Genomic DNA, 23,478 nt, shown 5'->3' with positions numbered 1-23,478 from the left:
AGTGATGATATGTGCTTTGGTTGTTTGCTTATTTATTTTTGACAAATCTGGAGGTAAGCATTGCTGGATAAAACGTTCTACATGCTCAGCACTTAAGATATTGCTGAGAACAGCATCTCTGATCCTGCCCTCCTCTGTTTTGATGACTGATGTATATGTATGTGGTTATTTAGCTGTGTGTTTGAGAGGAGGAGTTTATAATGCCTGTGGTTTACGCACGTTTACACCTTTACTAGACAAAGTGCTACATCTTATGATCTCTGAGAGTCTTTATAAAGATAAGCGCATCAGTGCAACAAGAGCCCCAGGGCGTAGGTGGAGGTCCTGCGTAGGTGGAGGTCCTACGTAGGTGGAGGTCCTACGTAGGTGGAGGTCCGGTGAAGATGGCTCCCGGTGGCCTACACACTTGACAGCGAGCTCAGTGAGCTTGTTATGAGCTCAGCAACAATGAGCACGTTTGCAGGACTGGGCACGTCTATCATGTTTTATCACTCTGTGTCACAATGTGCAAGCTGTTCTGTGTCATGCCATTAATTCCCTCAAGCGACACAAATTAATTTCTGCCGAGGCACAGTCCTCCAGCAGAGACACAGCTCTCCAGCAGAGACACAGTCCTCCAGCACAGACACAGTCCTCCAGCAGAGACACAGCTCTCCAGCAGAGACACAGTCCTCCAGCACAGACACAGCCCTCCAGCAGAGACACAGTCCTCCAGCAGAGACACAGCTCTCCAGCAGAGACACAGCCCTCCAGCACAGACACAGTCCTCCAGCAGAGACACAGCTCTCCAGCAGAGACACAGTCCTCCAGCAGAGACACAGCTCTCCAGCAGAGACACAGTCCTCCAGCACAGACACAGTCCTCCAGCAGAGACACAGTCCTCCAGCACAGACACAGTCCTCCAGCAGAGACACAGTCCTAAAGCAGAGACACAGTCCTCCAGCAGAGACACAGCTCTCCAGCAGAGACACAGCCCTACAGCACAGACACAGTCCTACAGCAGAGACACAGTCCTCCAGCAGAGACACAGTCCTACAGCAGAGACACAGTCCTCCAGCACAGACACAGTCCTCCAGCAGAGACACAGCTCTCCAGCAGAGACACAGTCCTCCAGCAGAGACACAGCCCTCCAGCAGAGACACAGCTCTCCAGCAGAGACACAGTCCTCCAGCAGAGACACAGCTCTCCAGCAGAGACACAGTCCTCCAGCACAGACACAGTCCTCCAGCAGAGACACAGTCCTACAGCAGAGACACAGTCCTCCAGCAGAGACACAGTCCTACAGCAGAGACACAGCTCTCCAGCAGAGACACAGTCCTCCAGCAGAGACACAGCTCTCCAGCAGAGACACAGCCCTACAGCACAGACACAGTCCTACAGCAGAGACACAGTCCTCCAGCAGAGACACAGTCCTACAGCACAGACACAGCTCTCCAGCACAGACACAGTCCTCCAGCAGAGACACAGCTCTCCAGCAGAGACACAGTCCTCCAGCAGAGACACAGCCCTCCAGCAGAGACACAGCTCTCCAGCAGAGACACAGCCCTCCAGCAGAGACACAGTCCTCCAGCAGAGACACAGCTCTCCAGCAGAGACTCAGCCCTCCAGCACAGACACAGTCCTCCAGCAGAGACACAGCTCTCCAGCAGAGACACAGTCCTCCAGCAGAGACACAGTCCTCCAGCACAGACACAGTCCTCCAGCAGAGACACAGTCCTCCAGCACAGACACAGTCCTCCAGCAGAGACACAGTCCTACAGCAGAGACACAGTCCTCCAGCAGAGACACAGTCCTACAGCAGAGACACAGCTCTCCAGCAGAGACACAGTCCTCCAGCAGAGACACAGCTCTCCAGCAGAGACACAGTCCTACAGCAGAGACACAGTCCTCCAGCAGAGACACAGTCCTACAGCAGAGACACAGTCCTCCAGCAGAGACACAGTCCTACAGCACAGACACAGCTCTCCAGCACAGACACAGTCCTCCAGCAGACACAGCTCTCCAGCAGAGACACAGCCCTACAGCACAGACACAGTCCTACAGCAGAGACACAGCCCTACAGCAGAGACACAGCTCTCCAGGAGAGACACAGTCCTCCAGCAGAGACACAGCTCTACAGCAGAGACACAGTCCTACAGCACAGACACAGTCCTCCAGCATAGACACAGTCCTACAGCACAGACACAGCTCTCCAGGAGAGACACAGCCCTCCAGCACAGACACAGCTCTCCAGCACAGACACAGCTCTCCAGGAGAGACACAGCTCTCCAGCACAGACACAGCTCTCCAGCACAGACACAGTCCTCCAGCACAGACACAGCTCTCCAGCAGAGACACAGTCCTCCAGCACAGACACAGCTCTCCAGGAGAGACACAGTCCTCCAGCAGAGACACAGTCCTCCAGCACAGACACAGCTCTCCAGCACAGACACAGTCCTCCAGCACAGACACAGCTCTCCAGCAGAGACACAGTCCTCTAGCACAGACACAGCTCTCCAGGAGAGACACAGCCCTCCAGCAGAGACACAGTCCTCCAGCACAGACACAGCTCTCCAGGAGAGACACAGTCCTCCAGCACTATAAAACTCAAACTACCTTGTTCATTCTTTCTCGGCTGTTGTTATAAAGAGTTTGTAACTGTAAATGTCCTACTAAAATACAGCCCACTCCCAAAGAATTAGACCATAACAATGTAACCATAACAATGGATGCTACCTTCTGGGAGTTGTGTTTGAAGTAGAATCCATCATGCAGAACACATGTTAGTAGAAGCCACAGGACAGTGACTTACAGGACAGTTACAGAACAGTTACTTACAGGACACTTACAAAACAGTTGCTTACAGGACACTTACAAGACATCTACATACAGGACAGTTACTTACAGGACAGCTAGTTACAGGATATCTACAAACAGGACAGTTACTTATAGGACAGCTACAAACAGGAAAGCTACTTACAGGATAGTTACTTACAGGAAAGTTATTAAGAGGACAGCTATTTATAAGACATCTACATACAGGACAGTTACAGGGCAGCTACTTACAGGACAGTTACAGGGCAGCCACTTACAGGATAGCTAGTTACAGGATAGTTACTTACAGGAAAGTTATTAACAGGACAGCTATTTACAAGACATCTACATACAGGACAGTTACAGGGCAGCTACTTACAGGACAGTTACAGGGCAGCCACTTACAGGATAGCTAGTTACAGGATAGTTACTTACAGGAAAGTTATTAAGAGGACAGCTATTTATAAGACATCTACATACAGGACAGTTACAGGGCAGCTACTTACAGGACAGTTACGGGGCAGCCACTTACAGGATAGCTAGTTACAGGATAGTTACTTACAGGAAAGTTATTAACAGGGCAGCCACTTACAGGACAGATACGGGACAGTTACAGGACAGATATATACTGAGAATTTAAATTCCAGGCAACACGATACTTTTCATCATTCTTGGCTGGCTGAATATCAGACCTTCTCACCTTAAAGAAGGAAATGAAGCCATATTTACTCACATATTTCATTAGTAAAGTAATCCCAATGTACAGAAGAGCTTAGCGGCACAATTTCATCTCTCCTGTTTTCTGAGCAAACTAAAAGAGCAGAATAGAATAAAATTACTAAAAGGTTTTTCCTTTTACTGTTATTTTATTTAAATAAATTCAGAAGGAGAAGTTAATTTCTAATGGGCCCTTAAATCCCCAGACATTAGGTATTAGCATACGTAATATTCATGAATTTCTGGTAAGGCACTTTCTCTCTTTAAAATATGCAAAACACTTAAAAGTCTCTTTGGTCTTTTTGGTATAATTTTACATAGAGTAATTCGGTATCATTATATCTCTTGATCAATGGTAGCATTGTCACGGCAATCACCAAAACAATACAGACATCAAGAGACAGACTTATGTGGTAAGGTACCGAGCTAAGAGAGTGTGAGGGGTTTAGGTTTGGTGTGGGATTCAGTGTCCCCTGCTGGCTTTGTGATTAGTGATGCCTGTCCTTGCAAAGTTCCACCTGAGATTTGGCTCTGGGCTACGATGAAGGCACTTACAGTTAAAGAAGTCGGAAAGGAGATTTTTAGCAAGCATGTCTGACTACCTAGCTTACAGTTAGCATCAATTTTCAGACAGCATTTTTTCCTTATAAGTTTCATTTACTTTAAAATCAGCCTAAGATTTAAAAAAAAAAAAGTACATTTCTTATGATGAAATATTGTCAGGGGATTCATTTGAGTGCACAAACTGGTTAAAGTGTGACATGAACATTTTTGCTGATAATGTCTAATGACTTTTTTGTTTAATTACCACATCAAGCGATTCAGTATTTCATACAAAAACAACATGACCTCTTGAACACACAGATAGAGAGAGAGAGAGAGTGGTAGAGAGAGAGAGAGGGGGGGAGAGAGAGAGAGAGAGAGGGGGAGAGAGAGAGAGAGAGAGAGAGAGAGAGAGAGAGGGAGAACGTCTGACTCATACTGTTCTATTCCGTATATGTATCGTAGGATACATTATGTGCTTCTATTGTATTGTAATTTATAATCTGTGCAGGACTCTCCTGTTCTGATGTGTACAGTGTCTGGCTGACTGGTTCTGGTCCGCTCTTAAAACATCATGTCCTTCCATGATTCACATTATACAGTATACAGAGAGGACTGATGTGGTGAGAATAAAATTCTTCATTTTTGACCCTTGAAAAGTCAAAGTGTTGACAGTAAAAAAGTGAGGAGCATTTTCCCCACCTTGGTTATTTTGACTAGATGCGATTTGGGCAATAAGAATGAGAGCTGACCTGGCAGACCACAGCCGTGACAAACACAGAGCATTTCCTGATGTAATCACACCCACACACTTCTGTCTCTCAATGGAGAGTGTGTGTATTAAGTGTGTGTATTTAGCTACTCGAACAAATACATGCCAGGGCCTGTGTGTGTGTGTGTGTGTGTGTGTGTGTGTGTGTGTGTGTGTGTGTGTGTGTGTGTGTGTTTGTATGTGCGTTTGTGGTGTGGCAGAAAATAGATTATGTACAGCATAAAGTGTAGGATAAGATGGATAACAGAGTAGGAAGCTTAATTGGTCTCTGTGTTACTGTGATATAAATATTACACAACCCTCCGACACACCTACTCTCTCGCTCTCTGTTATTGAGGAACTATGGTATGAAATGACATAACACGCTCACGATCTTGCTCTCTCTCTTTAACCCATCTCTGCCTCTCTGTCTCTGACTCATTAAACAAGGGCACTGAATAAGGTGAGAGGTCTTGGAAGAGCACAGAGCAAGGCTGGGAAATACATAGTCCCGGGATCTCTGGGATCAACGTTCCAGTTCTGACTCCCCCATTGTGCTGAGACCAGGAAAGTGCACCTCCCCATGTAAGGTCAACAGAACACCAGGACCAACTTTAACCACTGTTAATCACCTTTAACCACCTCTAACTAGCTTTAACCAACTTTAACCACCTTTAACTAATTTTAAGCAACTTTAACCAATTTTAACCACCTTTAACCACCTTTAACCAACATTAACCATCTTTAACCACCTTTAACCACCTTTAACCACCTTTAACCAACATCAATCACCTTTAACCAACATTAACCATCTTTAACCACCTTTAACCAACATCAATCACCTTTAACTAACATTAACCATCTTTAACCAACATTAATCACCTTTAACCAGCTTTAACCATCTTTATACAAGGTCCTGTTTGAAATGCTTTATTATGGAAACCAGCATTACAGCATTACAGCATCTGACCCGTGTAAAATTGCATGTGAACAGTTGCGTCTGTACCTGAACATCTCAATTCCAAACAACTTCCCCAAGCCTGCTCAGACACACAGGCAATGGCTTAGCAGGTCATCCTGTTCACAGTCATACGTGTGCACTATCACTGACAATGAGCTCACCTTTCACGTGAACACTGACCCAGTCTGCAGAAAGACACACCAGAAGCTGTGTTTACGAGGAACCTAATCGCCTTTAATGTACACAAGAAGATTGTTCTGAGTCATTTACTAAAGCATTTTTTAAAGCTTTTTGTATGATTGTTCTTTGCGTGGTAATTTACATATTCAAAATGGATTTTCAGTATGGGAATCAAATAACAGTGTGAAAGTGGCCAAGCAAATTGCTGGTGGAGTCCAAATTCCACTGAACGAAAGATCATTTTTCCAGGTCACCTGGAAGACGAGGTCTGTTCCCAGTTGTGTAGATCCCCCATACGACTGCACCTGTTCATGCAGTGTAATAGATGGAGAAACGCTGTCACGCCATGCGCCTCCGACTACGGAATCGTAATGCTACCACCGCGGCCAATTCCGCGAGAGATGGACTTGTTTTGTTTGTCGGTGTGCTTGCTGTGACTGCTGCATCAGCTTGCAAAGAAAATCTCCCTTCTGGGGACAGTAAACACTGACCTGAAAACTAGCAATATGTTTCAAATACCTAAATATCAATGCACAGGAATCGGTCACACTGCCCTTTCATCTGGTGAACATTCGGAGCGTTAATTTTTAATTTATAGCATTTGAAGCAAAACGGCTATTATTTTTGGCTCATTTAATGAGATCTCTAAGACCGCGTTAGTGTTTTTCCCTCCAGTACACGCACTGTCTGCTGTGAGTAAACTTTCTTGATTTTATTATCAGCTTTCTCTCGAGTCACCATGTGGCGTTCGTGTTTATAAAACCGCCGCACGAGCGAAACCTAATTAAATCGCGCGCGTCATTTTGGCTCTTGAATAAGGGAGGCGTCACCTCGCTCGAGCGCTCCGGCTCCGCGCGGGCCGGGATCAGGTGCATTACGTTTCATTACCGGTTCGCGCGTGTTTGTGGCGACGCAGCTACCCGTAACGAAGCGAAGCGCGTGCGTGGGAGTTTGTTTCGTGCGGGTTCTCGTGCTGTTTCCGCGCCGGTCCGTGTACATAACGAGCACGCTCAGTATGGAAATGCCATCCGTTTGTTGAAGCGCGCAGGAAGTTTCAAACTTGTCAAACCTTCAGTAAAGGTGAGGCAAAAAGAAACACCCTCCAGAAAACAAAGATATGAGATGCAAATGAATGACCTTTCGTTCCAGGACAGCGTCGGGATAGTAAGTCCTGTCTCCAGTCATGGAGCTCGGAGAAGCACGTCACATCAGAACAATCAATCAGTCATGCTGTGTGCGTTTAATTAGGTCTGCTTTTTAAACAACCACTTTTGAATCATGTTGCTATCATTCACTGGTCTTAACTTTAACACACACACACACACACACACACACACACACACACACACACACACACACACGGCAGTGATGGGTGGAGAGAAGTATTCTGTCATGTGCACATCTGTAGGTACATGTATATGGATACACAGACACACACACACGCACACACACGCACATGCACACACAAACACACACACACACACACACACAAACACACACACACACACACAAACACACGCACACACACACAAACACACACACACTTAGGGCCACACACACACAAACACACACACCCACACACCCACACACATACACACACACACACCCACACACGCACACTCACACACACACACACACACACACACACACACACACACACACACACACGCGCACACACACACACACACACACACACACGCGCACACGCACACTCTCACACACACACACACACACACACACACACACACACACACACACACACACACACACACACACACACGGCAGTGATGGGTGGAGAGAAGTATTCTGTCATGTGCACATCTGTAGGTACATGTATATGGATACACAGACACACGCACACGCACCCACACACGCACATGCACACACACACACACACACACACACAAACACACACACACTTAGGGGCACACACACACACACACACACACACACACACACACACACAAACACACACACCCACACACACACACACACACACATCCACACACATACACACACACACACACACACACACACACAAACACACACACCCACACACACACACACACACACACACACACACACACACACAGTGCATACCAGCGTGATATTTCCTTTGCCAGCAGCTTGTTGTTTTCCCCTGTTGTTTATCTTCAAGAGTCTGTAGGTTGGTGATGGACTGATGTTTTGGGCCCACATGCGGCATCTCTGACGGCGCTGGGACTCAGAGGAGACTCTCACTCTGGCCTGAACACATACCACTCAGCATGCCTCCCTCAGCTCCTACACACTCCACCACTTCAGAACCGCATCCGAGTCGGACCAAGTCATTAATGGGCAGCTCTCCTGCGGCTCTCAGAGGAACCCGCGGTTTCTGCACACATTCTGTACAAATGCCGTGCACGAACCCACACTGAAGTTCCCTACAAAGACATGGCAGTTCAGGAGGAGGTATCCATTACCCACAAGCCTTTAGAGAGAAACAACAACTCAGCTGTTTGGATCCTCCACTGTGCACAGGGAACAGGGGAGGGCGGGTTTGTTTACCTTTGCATCACTAACCCTGTTACAACCCTGTTATGACCCTGTTATGACCCTGTTATGACCCTGTTACAACCCTGTTATGACCCTGTTACAACCCTGTTATGACCCTGTTACAACCCTGTTATGACCCTGTTATGACCCTGTTACAACCCTGTTATGACCCTGTTATGACCCTGTTACAACCCTGTTACAACCCTGTTATGACCCTGTTACGACCCTGTTACGACCCTGTTACAACCCTGTTACAACCCTGTTATGACCCTGTTATGACCCTGTTACAACCCTGTTATGACCCTGTTACAACCCTGTTACAACCCTGTTATGACCCTGTTACAACCCTGTTACAACCCTGTTACAACCCTGTTATGACCCTGTTACAACCCTGTTATGACCCTGTTACAACCCTGTTACAACCCTGTTATGACCCTGTTACAACCCTGTTACAACCCTGTTACAACCCTGTTATGACCCTGTTATAACCCTGTTATAACCCTGTAATGACCCGACCCTGTTACAACCCTGTTATGACCCTGTTATGACCCTGTTACAACCCTGTTATGACCCTGTTACAACCCTGTTACAACCCTGTTATGACCCTGTTATGACCCTGTTACAACCCTGTTACAACCCTGTTATGACCCTGTTACAACCCTGTTACAACCCTGTTATGACCCTGTTATGACCCTGTTACAACCCTGTTACAACCCTGTTATGACCCTGTTACAACCCGGTTACGGCCCTGTTAGTAACGCTGTTACCAACCCTGTTATGACCCTGTTATGACCCTTTTTGAAAAACCTGGTAATGCTATTTCCACATTTCTTGGCTGTGGAGCACATTCATTCTACAAAAAAATGAGGCAACAAATATCAGATGAAATATTTTTAAAAAGTGGCTTTAAAAAGTGGCTTCCCTGGAGTGATAAATGCGTTTGCTGTGATCGGAGCGCTCCTACAGAGTGCCTGTGTGTGTTGGGTTTCTAGCTCATGGGGGTGATGATGCGGGTGTGTTTATTTATGACTGGAACACACAGTTTCAATCTTTTCTCTCTCGTCACTTGTAATTTCTGGATGACAGATGAGCTGACAGTAAACTTCCTCTCGTCTTATTGTTTATTAAACAATGCTGTGCTGCTTTTGTTTGAAACCTTTAAATGATGTGAGCCCTCCTCACTCCCTCGCAGCTGAAAGGACTGTGGAGTGACCCCTGTGGACTGTAGTGTGACCCCTGTGGACTGTAGAATGACCCCTGTGGACTGTAGAATGACCCCTGTGGACTGTAGAGTGACCCCTGTGGACTGTGGAATGAGCCCTGGAATCAGCCCAGACCCCACTCCCTCTCAGTCCAGACTCCACCCCCTCTCAGTGCAGACTCCACCCCCTCTCAGTCCAGACTCCACCCCCTCTCAGTCCAGACCCCACCCCCTCTCAGTCTAGACTCCACCCCATCTCAGTCCAGACTCCACCCCATCTCAGTCCAGACCCCACCCCCTCTCAGTCCAGACTCCACCGCCTCTCAGTCCAGACTCCACCCCCTCTCAGTCCAGACTCCACCCCCTCTCAGTCCAGACTCCATCCCATCTCAATCCAGACTCCACCCCCTCTCAGTCCCGACTCCACCCCATTTCAGTCCAGACTCCACCCCCTCTCAGTCCAGACTCCACCCCCTCTCAGTCCAGACTCCACCCCATCTCAATCCAGACTCCACCCCCTCTCAGTCCCAACTCCACCCCATTTCAGTCCAGACTCCACCCCCTCAGCCCAGACCCCACCCCCTCTCAGTCCAGACCCTACCCCCTCTCAGTCCAGACTCCACCCCCTCTCAGCCCAGACTCCACCCCCTCAGCCCAGACCCCACCCCCTCTCAGCCCAGACCCCACCCCCTCTCAGCCCAGACTCCACCCCCTCAGCCCACACCCCACCCCCTCTCAGCCCAGACTCCACCCCCTCAGCCCAGACTCCACCCCCTCTCAGCCCACACCTCTCCTATCTTGTGGAATACTGAGCACTGTGAAAGCCAGCACAGCCAGACTCAAAGACAGCATTTCCCAAGCGCTGTGGCCCTCCTTAACCACAGTGGGCACCCTGCGCTGAGCCTGTTCCACAGCACTAGTCAAACGTATTATCTGAGTAATTCCCGTTCAGAATATATCTGTGAAAAAAATGTCCATTTTTATACAGTAATAAACTGTATACAATATCCAATACATATATAATGTACAATAATAACATATACCACATAGAACACTGGATCATATGTCTCTCCAGACTATGCTAATATGTACATATAAAGCATTCTTTATACGTATGTTCCATCGTAATTTTATTTTAAAATAGTAACATTTTATCTTATTTAAGTCAGATTCCCTGTAAAGAGGCTAGTGGGTCCAGTCTGGTGTTATTCTGACACTGATGCTGATTTTGATTCCGACGAAGGCCAACGTGCCAGAACACAGTCCTAAAGTGCGACATGTTTAGTAGGCACCTTGTCTGCCTGAGAAATTGTGCTGGGAAAATTGCCCGAAAGTCCTGGAACATCACCCTGAAACCCCTTGAAAATCACTCTGCAATCCCCCCACTTTCAGGACACCAGAACGCCCCGATAATTTCCCTTTTATCTCAAGCATGCTGTCTGCCTTGTCTTACTAACACTGTTACACGGTCACAGTCTCTCTACAGCTACCTGGCAGGCCCTAATCTATAATTACAATCAGATGATTGCTGTATTGGACCTCATGTGATTTACAGGAAGAAATCTATTTTAATTAAAGGTGTGCGCAGTAATGAATTATTATCGAGTTGTACTTTTAGGTTATGGAGAGATTACATTTCCGTCAATCACCACCGGAGAGTGGGGTCAATGAAACGTGTCCTGGTATGTGTCGACAACACCGTGGCAAAGTCTTAAAGCATCTTAAAGGAGAATTAGATTTAAGGGTTGCGTTCAGAGAGGTGTGAACATCTGGGTCAGTTCATCACACACAGTACTGTTGGCTGTGCTGGAGCAGTCGAGAGGAACGCAGTCTGAGAAGCTGTTTATTTCGTCTCTTCGCTTTAAACTCTGAATTTGTTTCATTTTGTTTTACCAGTCCAGTCTCTAGAGGTGGCGTACTAATTAACATGAAAAACAGAGTGTGCCATGCACCAGTGTTAAGGACTTCAGCACTTATGCTGATCATGATCTATTTCGGGATCATTTGAGCATGTAATTGTCTACAGCATGCAACACTCTTCATGGTTAAAACCTTTTTCTTAACTCACACAAACTAACAGGTGAGGGGCTTTTCCAGCAGAATGTGACATGTGACAGTGTGTGCACATGTGCAAACTACCATTAAAACAACAAAATCTTCTCGAGTCTAAGATAAAGGCTGATTAGAAGATCTGTACAAGAGTTATACAAATATTTAAATGTTTCAAATATCCTGAAAGAATATTCCTGTGTCAAACAAGCTCTGTCTGCTGCATCTGCAGTGTACGATCAGTAATCATACATCATACAATAAATTCATACATGAAACAATGTATTTAATATTTGTAAATTAAGATATAAATCTGTATAATTCTTTCAGAGATGGGATTAAGGATTGTAAACACCTTCCGTCCAATCACTCGAGACCTTTGGCAAGGAGAAAGTGATTTGCTTCACCTTTTATTGAGATAGGGTCAGAGTTCAAATGCTGAATAAAACCAAAGACTGGTTCATTCTCTCTTGTCTGTGCTATCCTAAGACGTTTATTGTTAGGGCATAATGGTTGTAGTTTTGAATTAGTGTTATATCTCCACATAGTTCACGTGTTTATTGACATTCCACAGTTATACAGGAAGTGTGGTTCAAACTAGCAGGTTTCCTGTTCTGCTTGAGTGCGAAACCATGTCCATGTCAGAAGTGCGAAAGGGAAAGGGACAGTATGGGAGGAATGGTTTGGAACGGTTGGGAATGGTATCACAATAAGATGATTTCTGCTGATTTCTTATTGTTTTCTTCTTTGTGTTCAGCATGAAACGTAAATCAGGTCTGAATAAAAAGGTCTCAAACGTGTTCACCAAACACTGCATCAGCACGGGCGGTTCAAGCACCCTTCTACTGTCATCTCCAGCCCTGTGGGAGCAGACATCAAGCCCAGTGCAGGTGGGGTGCTCTGTTGGCTGCCGGCGGACTCCAACAGGTCATTAGACCTGGAAACCGGGATGGAGCTTTTACACACACACACACACACACACACACACACACAATCCCTTCATATAGGAGTCAGGTGTGATGACAAAGTGACCAACCAGTTACGCGAATCATTTAATCAACTACACGGGATAACGAAATCCAGGATCGGATATGGATCTGAGGTTCAGATTTGAATGCCACCAGAACCAAGCCAAAACCTGCAGTCTAGTCTGCCAATATGTACAAAAACTACTCCGGTACCATCAGCGGTAAGTCGTGTAGGTTTTATGATCTTTCAGTCTGATCACTTAATGAGCATATTGTGCGATTCTGTTTCTATCACAATCTTCTAACGGTGAAGACGACAACAGACTACATGTAGATACAACACACAATGGGTATGGTGTTGGATTAAAGTCAGATTAGGAGCTCAGCACTAAAACCTCCCCTAACTCCACCTTTAACCCTTTAGTCTGTAGACCCTCTGACCTGGTGGATGAAGACCTGTGCTGTTCGAGGACTGAGCATCAAGATGGCACGCCTGAGCGTGTCCCGGTAGCGGTTGAGTTCTTCTGTCTTCATGGTGCTGAAGAGAGTGGAGAAGACCTGACTGACGTTCCTGTCCACCTGCTGCAGAGACACGTCCAAACCCCTTCGAGACGCCTGATCCAGAAAACCCCTCAGACCACGCACATCTGACAGAGAGAGAGACAGGACCACACCAATGTGCATTTGTTTTTAGCAAGACTTTTAGCTTGATAACAAGACTGAAGCTACATCTACAGACACACATCATACTTTAAAAGCTTGAAAAGTTTGTCTCTGTCGCCTGGAAAAAAGAATGTAAAGAAAGCACAGAACCACCTCACTTCTCAGACTGACAGGCTGACGCGGATTGCAGGATGTGGTGAGGGGAGTCTTTAAGGACAATTAAAGAGGAGACACGGAGACACGCCACCCCTGTCCTCTGCCCGAGCTGTCCGGAAAGTCAGCGTCCCTGTTTGATGGCGTAATGGTGTGTTATGAAGTGCAGGTCCTCGCATGTAGGGGGGTTTTGGGGCAGCTAAAGGGAATTCTGGTTTTGTTTTGTCTGAGGGAAGTTCTACCACAGGTTTAGGACATTTAGGATTTAGGAGTTTATCTTCATAATAATATTGTTTCTATTTGAACAATGTTGAATTCCAATCCAGATTTGGGCTGTATGCAACATGCCTTTAAAACCCTGTTGATTTTACCTGTGTTATTCTTACCTGTTGTCACAGTACGGCCCCTCCCCCCTCAAACGTGTGTGTGTGTGTCTGTGTCTGTGTGTGTGTGTGTGTGTGTGTGTGTGTGTGTGTGTGTGTGTGTGTGTGTGTGTGTGTGTGTGTGTCTGTATTGCCACGTCCTCTTGTGTTGTGCACCTGATCCTTGTTGTGTGTAATTGCCATGCGTGTATATAAGTCTCGTGTAGTATCTTCAAAGCTGCCGGTGTTTGACCCAAGTGTGTTAATTTGTGTTTTGAGTCGTGAGTGTTAAATCAACATTAAAACATGTCTTTGGTTGACGTGCTTCTTCCCCGCATCCTCTTTAACCCTTAAACGTTACACTGTTTTTTTTAACCTGTGTTAATTATACCTGTTTTACCTGTATTGATTTTACCTGTGTTATTTTAACCTGTTTTACCTGTGTTTTTACCTGTGTTTTACCTGTTGTTTTACCTGTGTTGATTATACCTGTGTTTTAACTGTATTGATTTTACCTGTTGTTTTACCTGTGTTATTTTACCTGTGTTTTATCTGTGTTATTTTACCTGTGTTACTTTACCTATGTAAAACTGTGATTACAGTCTATGTTTAATTCTCAAACGATTTGTACATTTTCAGTTTTGGAGGTTTAGTGTTTGATGTAATTTCTGTACCATCACAAAGCATGTCTGTGTTGGTCACCATTTATAGAATAAGTGTTGTGTTATGAAACTGTAAGCTTCCAATCGAAGAATAATTGAGAATCAGATCAGATATAACAACCTCTCAACCCTGCACAACACATAGCAGCACATGACAACAACCTCTCAACTCTGCACCTCACAGCTGTGTAGCGGCACATGAGAACAACCTCTCAACTCTACACCACACGGCTGTGTTGTGGCACGTGATGTGGTTGCAGCTCTCTAGCCTGTTTTTCCAGGTATCAGAACTAACTGGAATTTTCCAAATGTCCACTAAAACACGCTCTCTGAAGCTCTACCGCCATACAGCACAAGCTCTGTCTAGAAGGTTTGGATTGGTCTCAGACGCCGGCTCTCCCTGGGAGCAGAGCTGTGTCTGGGGGCATGGCCTGTTCCATAATGCGGTGAGTGCTCTGTGACAGTCTGTGCTTCAGTGCTTATCCACACACACACAGAGAGACACATGCGCATACACATACACGCACACACACACACACAGAGCACAGGCAATGACGTTCATAGAGGTAGACAAGTCTAGAGTACTCATAACATTTCAACTGACGTTCTTCAGAGTTCTTCAGAGATGCCGTCAAGCAATAAACTCTCATTATTCCCAGAAACATCAGCTCCATTACAGGAATTTGCATCAATCATGGCATCAAATCATGAAGCTCTATAACAGATGCAGTGGTAGAAATATTCTGACAGCTAATTTGATCTTAAGCGACTAGCAGACTGATATTCTAATTGAATTTTCTCATAGACTGTCACTCCCGAAGAGCTAGAAAATAGCAGGGTTTTTTTTGTTGTTTTTTGACTCATCAGGGTCATCTCCGAGATAATGTGCTCGTTACTGTTAGCTTGTAGATGGCTGCTGCAGGCTAGGGAGACTGATCTGGTGTTATCTTCTACTACTGCAATGTTCATAAGCAGAATTTCACTATGAACGGCATTCCGAACCGACTCTTCTGAGACCCAGCTGACGTTAATGTGCAGTCCTGTGCTGGAATAACAGATGTGGAAGTGTGAGTGAAGGCCAGGTTAATGCTCCTCTGTCCTCTAAAAGATATATATGGTCTCATAATACCTCATATAGGCACACAATCACGAGATCGTATCAGGTGCAAATTCAAACAAGCAAACAAAACAGTCGACTTCAACTACAGGGTAATGGCCTCTTTGTTCTGAAAGAATTTACAAGAAGCCATTAAAAGGCTCCGTGAACACAGCCCCCATTGCGAAACATTCCTTGTTGCATTTTCATGACAAAAGAACCCCAGATTCACTGGGGCACAAATGATTGACTGGGGCAAATGTCAGTGAATGTACTGCAATGGTCCAGTAAGAGGTTCTATTCAGAATTATTTACCATGAAATGAACAGCACTGGATCAGAAGTGCTTGCGTTGTTACCAGTGTGTTGTTATCTCTGTTAGACGTAACCATACCTCACCATTTCACTCACTAAAACCACCCCTTCAGCCTCCTAGTCAATGATCACAAATGTAAATGTGGAGAGAATGAAGGTCTTATATACAGATGCCACAAAAATAATCAAAGCAAATTATTTGGGGCTGGAGCTTGGTTTGCTTATAGGAGCCTGAATCTAAAGTAAGGGCATATTCCCAAACAAACACAACTGTGTGCCCTGTACTGGTGGAGGGGTGGAGTGAAGATATAAACCTCCATAGAACAGCATATGTGAAGGAGAATAATTCACGTTGTTACCGTGTTTGCCCTGCAGCTGTGAGAGGATGTCAAAATGACAGCAAACTAAAACCAAAATACAAAGCCTCTGGAAGATACTTGGGGACAAGGTCTACAGAAGAGCACCTGTAACTCTGCTGTGAGCTCTACTCATACTGTAACTCTGCTGTGAGCTCTACTCATACTGTAACTCTGATCATACTGTAACTCTGCTGTGAGCTCTACTCATACTGTAACTCTGCTCATACTGTAACTCTGCTCATACTGTAACTCTGCTGTGAGCTCTGTTCATACTGTAACTCTGCTCATACTGTAACTCTGCTGTGAGCTCTACTCATACTGTAACTCTGCTCATACTGTAACTCTGCTGTGAGCTCTACTCATACTGTAACTCTGCTCATACTGTAACTCTGCTCATACTGTAACTCTGCTGTGAGCTCTGCTCATACTGTAACTCTGCTGTGAGCTCTACTCATACTGTAACTCTGCTCATACTGTAACTCTGCTGTGAGCTCTACTCATACTGTAACTCTGCTCATACTGTAACTCTGCTGTGAGCTCTACTCATACTGTAACTCTGCTCATATTGTAACTCTGCTCATACTGTAACTCTGCTGTGAGCTCTGCTCATACTGTAACTCTGCTGTGAGCTCTACTCATACTGTAACTCTGCTCATACTGTAACTCTGCTGTGAGCTCTGTTCATACTGTAACTCTGCTCATACTGTAACTCTGCTGTGAGCTCTACTCATACTGTAACTCTGCTCATACTGTAACTCTGCTGTGAGCTCTACTCATACTGTAACTCTGCTCATATTGTAACTCTGCTGTGAGCTCTACTCATACTGTAACTCTGCTCATACTGTAACTCTGCTGTGAGCTCTGCTCATACTGTAACTCTGCTGTGAGCTCTACTCATACTGTAACTCTGCTCATACTGTAACTCTGCTGTGAGCTCTGTTCATACTGTAATGCTACTGTGACCTCTGGTCATACTGTAACTCTGCTGTGAGCTCTGTCCATACTGTAACACTGCTGTGAGCTCTACTCATATTGTAACTCTACTGTGAGCACTACTCATACTCTATCTCTGCTCATACTAAAACTCTGCTCATACTGTAACTCTACTGTGAGCTCTGCTCATACTGTAACTGCTGTGAGCTCTGCTCATACTGTAACTTATGTGAGCTCTGTTCATACTGTAACTCTGCTGTGAGCTCTGCTCATACTGTAACTGCTGTGAGCTCTGCTCATACTGTAATTCTGATGTGAGCTCTGTTCATACTGTAACTCTGCTCATACTGTAACTCTACTGTGAGCTCTACTCATACTGTAACTCTGTTCATACTGTAACTCTGCTTATACTGTAATTCTGCTGTGAGATCTACTCACACTGGGTAACAGGGCACCTGTTGGAATAACAGGGTGGAATAATTAACTTTAAATTCATAGAGTTTTGTTGACAGGCTGCTGACTCTCTCTGTCTCTTGTTCAAAAGCATAAAAGTATAACAAGAATTCCATCAGTATTCTGCCTAGGAGAATTAGTGTGTCAGGGTTCACACTGCTGAGCAGAGAAGGAAATAGGAAAGTAACTTTCTCACTGCTGAGCAGAGAAGGAAATAGAAAAGTAACTTTCTTCAAAGAGACAAATGACAGTTTGCTTTCAATTTTGTATAATACTATTGATTAATTAAAAACACAGTAGAAATTCTGCAGGATTCTGTCATGCACTGAGAAACATTTTTTTAACATCTGCTGTGATATGTCCATTCAGTTAGTTAAAACAAGCCCATGGTGGTCGGCAGCACCATGTTACAGAAAAGTATTAGAATTACATATATAATATAAAGTGAATAAATAATTTAATGAAAAAAACATTTTGTTATTCAGTGTGCAATCGACAAATTGCATAGTGATGCAAAAACACAAGAATATTCTCAAATTACATACTTAAAACATTTAATGCGCACGTTCAATGTTTATTAAACCAGACTTCTTAATCTCTTACAAGGAGTCCCATGCATTGAATGTCATATTAACACAATTCTAGGAGAAATATCATGTGTATGGTACTGTGTAAATATACTCTGAATATCCCATGAATGTGCCACAGTAACTCTGCAGAAGCTCGATATCCATAACACTGTCCTTTTAGGACAGAAACATGCAGTTTAACGAGTTGGACACACTGTCCCAAGACGTCATGGAGACCACGAATCATACAGGACATCCTTTACAGGACTTGTCCTGTCAATTAAGTGGAACTTATTAAAAGTACAATAACAAAGTGTCACACAGAGCAGTAAGTGTGACTCACTTCTAAGATACCAATTGCTGTTTAGTACACCATGGTTTTGGGGGCTTCATCTAAACTAAAGACCATAAGGAAGACAACGCTTCATTGCACAGAAGTTATTGGTAAGGCAACAGAGGAGAAAGAAAATTAATTATTAGCTAATTAACTAATAAATCTCAGCAGAACATTACATCTTTCAGTCATACTTAATGAACCAGTATAACACAGACACAACAGAATTTTAACTGTGCCTTTAACTGTAAAATACTAAAACTTTAAAAAAAATTATTTCGAGAATCTGCTATCTGTCACTGTGTGGCGGGCACCCAGTCAGAGGGACACGCCCACTGACACACACTCTCACACACCTTATGCCTCTCCTGTTCCCAATCCGCTAATCCCCTGTGCACCTGTTTACTGTCACCTGTGCTTTGTTCTGTTCTCCACTATATCAAGTCCACTGGTGCCTCCACTACTGTACGTTGCTCTCTCAACGCCTGACCTCGTCTGAGCCTACGCTGGCAAGTCTGCGTCTGGCGTCATTACGCTGTCGAGGCGCGTCTCACCTTAACTGGCTCAGGTGTTTTAGATTGCTGTGTTGGGCGGTAGATCTCTAGAAACAGAGTTTAACACTGCTGTTCAACGTGAATGAAAATAGCTACACAAAAGATTAAGACCAACTTTATGTGTAGTCTAAGAAGAATAACGTGGAATACTTTTGATTAGAATAGCTCAGATTGGTTTAGTGCAACCCACATTCTTGCTCTATCACACGTTAGAGACACCTACTACATCAGCAGGAAGAACTACATGGCATGAACCCGAAAGCCGAACATCCTTCATTACATCGCACATGCAGAGGTGTAAGTCATACGTTTAGACTCTCAGTGAGGGTAACATATGCAAAGTATAATAACAGATGAGAACTGTATTAGGAACTCACAGTGGGCTCTCAGAAAAAAAAAAACAAAAGCAATAATTATCAGCGCCTTCTTTCTAGAATATTAAATGTGTCTCAACTGATTGCACTCACATATCGTTATGTTTATGAATAAGTAACATATACTTAATGTAAAATTAACTTAAAAACCACACCTGAGAGAAATATATTTGAATTCAGCGTAAAAAGAACTATGAGGACCTCATATTTTAGTTTGTAGGACACACACATACGCACACACACACACACACACACACACACACACACACACACAAACACACACACACACACACACACACACACACACACACACACACACAAAGTTTTGTGATTTTATTAAATGAGTTCTAATGAAGTAACACTACTTGAGGAGTCGTTTTAACAGATAATTTAATGAAAACTTTTACTTTTAATAAAAATGATTATTTTAATGTAACAGTACTTTTACTTGAGTACAGCTTTTGGCTACTCTACCACTTCTGGGGTGTTCTAAAGGTGTGTTTATGTGTTTTACAGATGTGTGTGTGTGTGTATTTGGGTAGTGGTAACTCAGTGGTTAAGGTACTTGACTTGTAATCAGAAGGTTGCCAGTTCATACCACCAGGCTCACACTGTCAGGCCTCTGAAAAAGATCCTTAACCCTCAATTACTCAAGTTGTGTTCAATCATAACTGTAAGTGGCTTCAGGTAAGTGTCAGATTTTTTTTGTATTTGTTGCAGTCTCCTTAGGCAGACATATATATGATCATGTGTACACTTCGGTTATACATTCAAGTCATTCACGACACTCCCAAATTCCACCAGACAGCACAGGTCTTGAGTCATGTTGTGTTTCTCTGCTGTGAAATCCACGGGACTCAAAACACACGGAACGTAGGCTCCGGAACATTCTTATTGAAGCACTGGCTTAAATGAGAGCTGCATCCTGTACCCGGGGCAGATTCCAAGCTGGGTTGCCATGTTTCTGCTCTTTGCGTGTGCAGAGCTATGCAGTTCTTGATGGGGCATTCCTGAAAGTGGGATGCATGAAATGAATGGAATTTCACACACTAATTTGGCACCCATGGAAGTCAAACCAGGCCAGGCTGAATGTGCGGTGTTGAGATGTTCCGAGAATTTCTGAGAACTTCCAAGCACACCACACTGCTATATGGTCACTAGTTTAAAACTATGAGCTAGAAAACTTTACTTTCTCCAGGTTCATGGAAGTTGTATATGATATTATTGTTTTCCAGGCTGCACATTTTCAATATTAAACTCGAATCCAAACAACAGTGCCATCTTTGTGCAAAGGACATATACACAGACACTGGGAGAAAACCTGTTGTACAAAATGTGCTGTTATCCACAAATGAGTATCAGATCCACTATAATACCATTATCGACCTTGGGGGGTCTGCCTCGCGTCCGACGCGCATTCTGTCGCTTTGTCTCAACACAAACTCGGCTCCCATGCAAGGCCCCGGTCCCACGGCCAGACCAGCGGGGGCGCCAGGACACAGGACGCTTCAGTATAGCATAGGCATAGGAAAGCCCTGCGCTGATTGGCTTGGTCAAAAGACTCCCACTGGCGATGTGAGACATCTCTCCATCTTTGTGATTTGGTAACTGCGGAACGTTTAGCGCGGCAAGCGGCCGTCGGGGAGGAGCATGGGGCATGACATTTCTGGTCTGGCTGGAAAAATCTGACCCTTTAGCGCTGCGCCATGAAAGGTGACAGTTTTGAAAAATCAGAGCCCAGCGAAGAGGTACAGCCGCACTGACCTTACGCAAAGACAAACGCTCGCAAACGCTAAATAAATAATTTTTAAAAATCCCAGCTCGGAGCTTGGGTCCACTTACAAGAAGACACACTTGAATTCAGAATATGATTGAAAGATGTGATCGTTAATGAGAGTTAATATGAAGGAAGGTGACTGCTAATTACGAGGACAGACAAAGGTACAAGAAGAAGAGTAGAAAACTACTGGTGAGCTGCAGGTCTGAACTGGGTCATAAAGGTCTGCAGTGTAGAAAGTGCCTCTCTGAAACCAAAGCTGCGCTTTGTACATGCTGGCAGCAGTGTCTCTTTACTTGAATTTAAATGTCAGCCCCTAGTGAGCTGTGATAAAACTAATTGTCACACCCCACCCTTGCTTATAACACCCATAAACAATTTATCTAGTTATTGCTGTCAGAATTGATTCATAGTATTACCTCCCAGTGTATTAAACTGTGACTTTTAGAGGGATTTATAAAAGGAAAAGTATTATGTTTAACCAAAATTAAAACCACTGACATGGAAGCCTGCTGATATTTCATTTGCGACGTGTGCATCAGCGTGTTGATATTTTGGTGAAGGAAAAAATTCCAGCTGTTCACTGTCTATGAAATCACAAGCACGCTCAAAGACATGCCTGAATCTTGAGTTACAGTATGCAAATTTCTCTTTGGTTTGGTCCTCCTCCGAGTCCAAAGTGCCTGCAACAACATCTATGTGCAGTTCATTGAAAGCATCATTACTGTCTGGCTTGCGCTGTGCAGACGACACGCACCGTACTCGCTGTCGTAGAACATGATAAACTTGCTCCAGTGCAGCTCGGAGACCACGGTGAGTGCCACGTCGCCCAGGCGCACCGGCGGCCGGGCCGCCAGCGTGTAGCGCTCTCCGTCGGGGCTGGGGTTGAGTTGGCACTCGGTGCGCGGTACGCCGTCTTCGCTCCTCTGGACGAACAGGTGTGGGATATGCATGGCGTCTGTGAGCGACTGCAGGGCATTGGCTGCTGTGCAGCCCGTGGACGACACCAGCGCCAGAATTCCCTGGTTCATCAGCTCGCAGGCTAGATAAACACACACACACACACACACACACGCACAGAAACAGGGACAGACAAATGAGGTTAGCCGGAGGAGTGGTAGATAGACAAGTGATGCAAAGTGCAAAAATCACGGGAGAGAATGTGTGAAAAGCCACCATAAAAAGGCAAATGTGAAAGATAAGTGCATATGAAGAATGGACGCTTTGTGGGTTTTTTGTTTTTTTTTAGCAAATGGGAGAGGCATGTACATTTGTGCAATATCACGAGCAACAAGCATCTAAACGAACAGCCTCATTACAAAGGGATTCTGACAACATCTCCTCAGTTCTCAGACAACATAACGTTACCAGGGTGTGGCCTGCTCGGCAACGTTCTGCATCCTATAGAGAGAAACGGAGTGGCTTAGCAATACTCCCCGTTCACATTTATGTCCTCCCTTGTTCACGTTTAAAAGAAAGTAGATGGAAATCTTTCTGAAGTACATTAAGAGGGAGTGAACAGCCCAGACTGTCGTGGGACTCTTGTGCTGGTGCAACAGTGCGCAGAGCTGCATCCTAGCAACCACCTGCTCATATTCACATTCAGGGAAGCCGGTAGCCGTGACGATAACCCTGGCGCCACCAGCCTGCTTGATGGAAGTTCTGCCATTTTCTCATGTACAGGTTTAGCTTCGTTAGTGCCTCGTTAGTGCCTCGTTAGTGCCTCGTTAGTGCCTCGTTAGTGCCTGAATACTGTAACCAACCCTGCACCTGCTGGCTGGTTAATGAATGAAGTTGCACTTATAGAGCACCTTTCTCAGAAAACAAGGACAATGTATAATCAACACACCAGTGAGACACAGGAGCTAACTGCACACAGTGTACTCTCTCTCTCTCACACACACACACACACACACACACACACACAGGCGCGCGCACGCACACACACGCGCGCACGCACACACACACGCGCACGCACACACACACGCGTGCACGCACGCATGCAAGCATGCACACAGACACAGTGTACTCTCAAGCAGAAACCACAGACCACTGGGACACACACCCACCCACCCACACACGCCCACACACAGACACACATACACAGTGTACTCTCAAGCAGAAACCACAGACCACTGGGACACACACACACCCACCCACACACACACACACACACA

At 45.1% G+C, this 23,478-nt stretch overlaps 1 protein-coding gene across 1 annotated transcript in view; it reads right to left on the bottom strand.

The window, feature by feature from the left end:
• The window catches only part of grid1a (glutamate receptor, ionotropic, delta 1a), a 269,871-nt gene that overhangs the window by 74,448 nt on the left and 171,945 nt on the right, over positions 1–23,478 (bottom strand). The window contains exons 3-4 of the mRNA XM_035532888.1: positions 22,059–22,343; positions 13,140–13,345 (exon numbers count right to left, since the gene is read on the bottom strand). Coding sequence (XP_035388781.1) covers positions 13,140–13,345; positions 22,059–22,343 — 491 coding nt within the window. The remainder of the gene's footprint in view (positions 1–13,139; positions 13,346–22,058; positions 22,344–23,478) is intronic.

The sequence above is a fragment of the Electrophorus electricus genome, chromosome 13, assembly GCF_013358815.1.
Source record: "Electrophorus electricus isolate fEleEle1 chromosome 13, fEleEle1.pri, whole genome shotgun sequence".
In the NCBI taxonomy this organism is placed as follows: domain Eukaryota; kingdom Metazoa; phylum Chordata; class Actinopteri; order Gymnotiformes; family Gymnotidae; genus Electrophorus; species Electrophorus electricus.
Note: the sequence above shows the minus strand (reverse complement) of the source record. Positions and strands in the feature narration are given on the sequence as shown.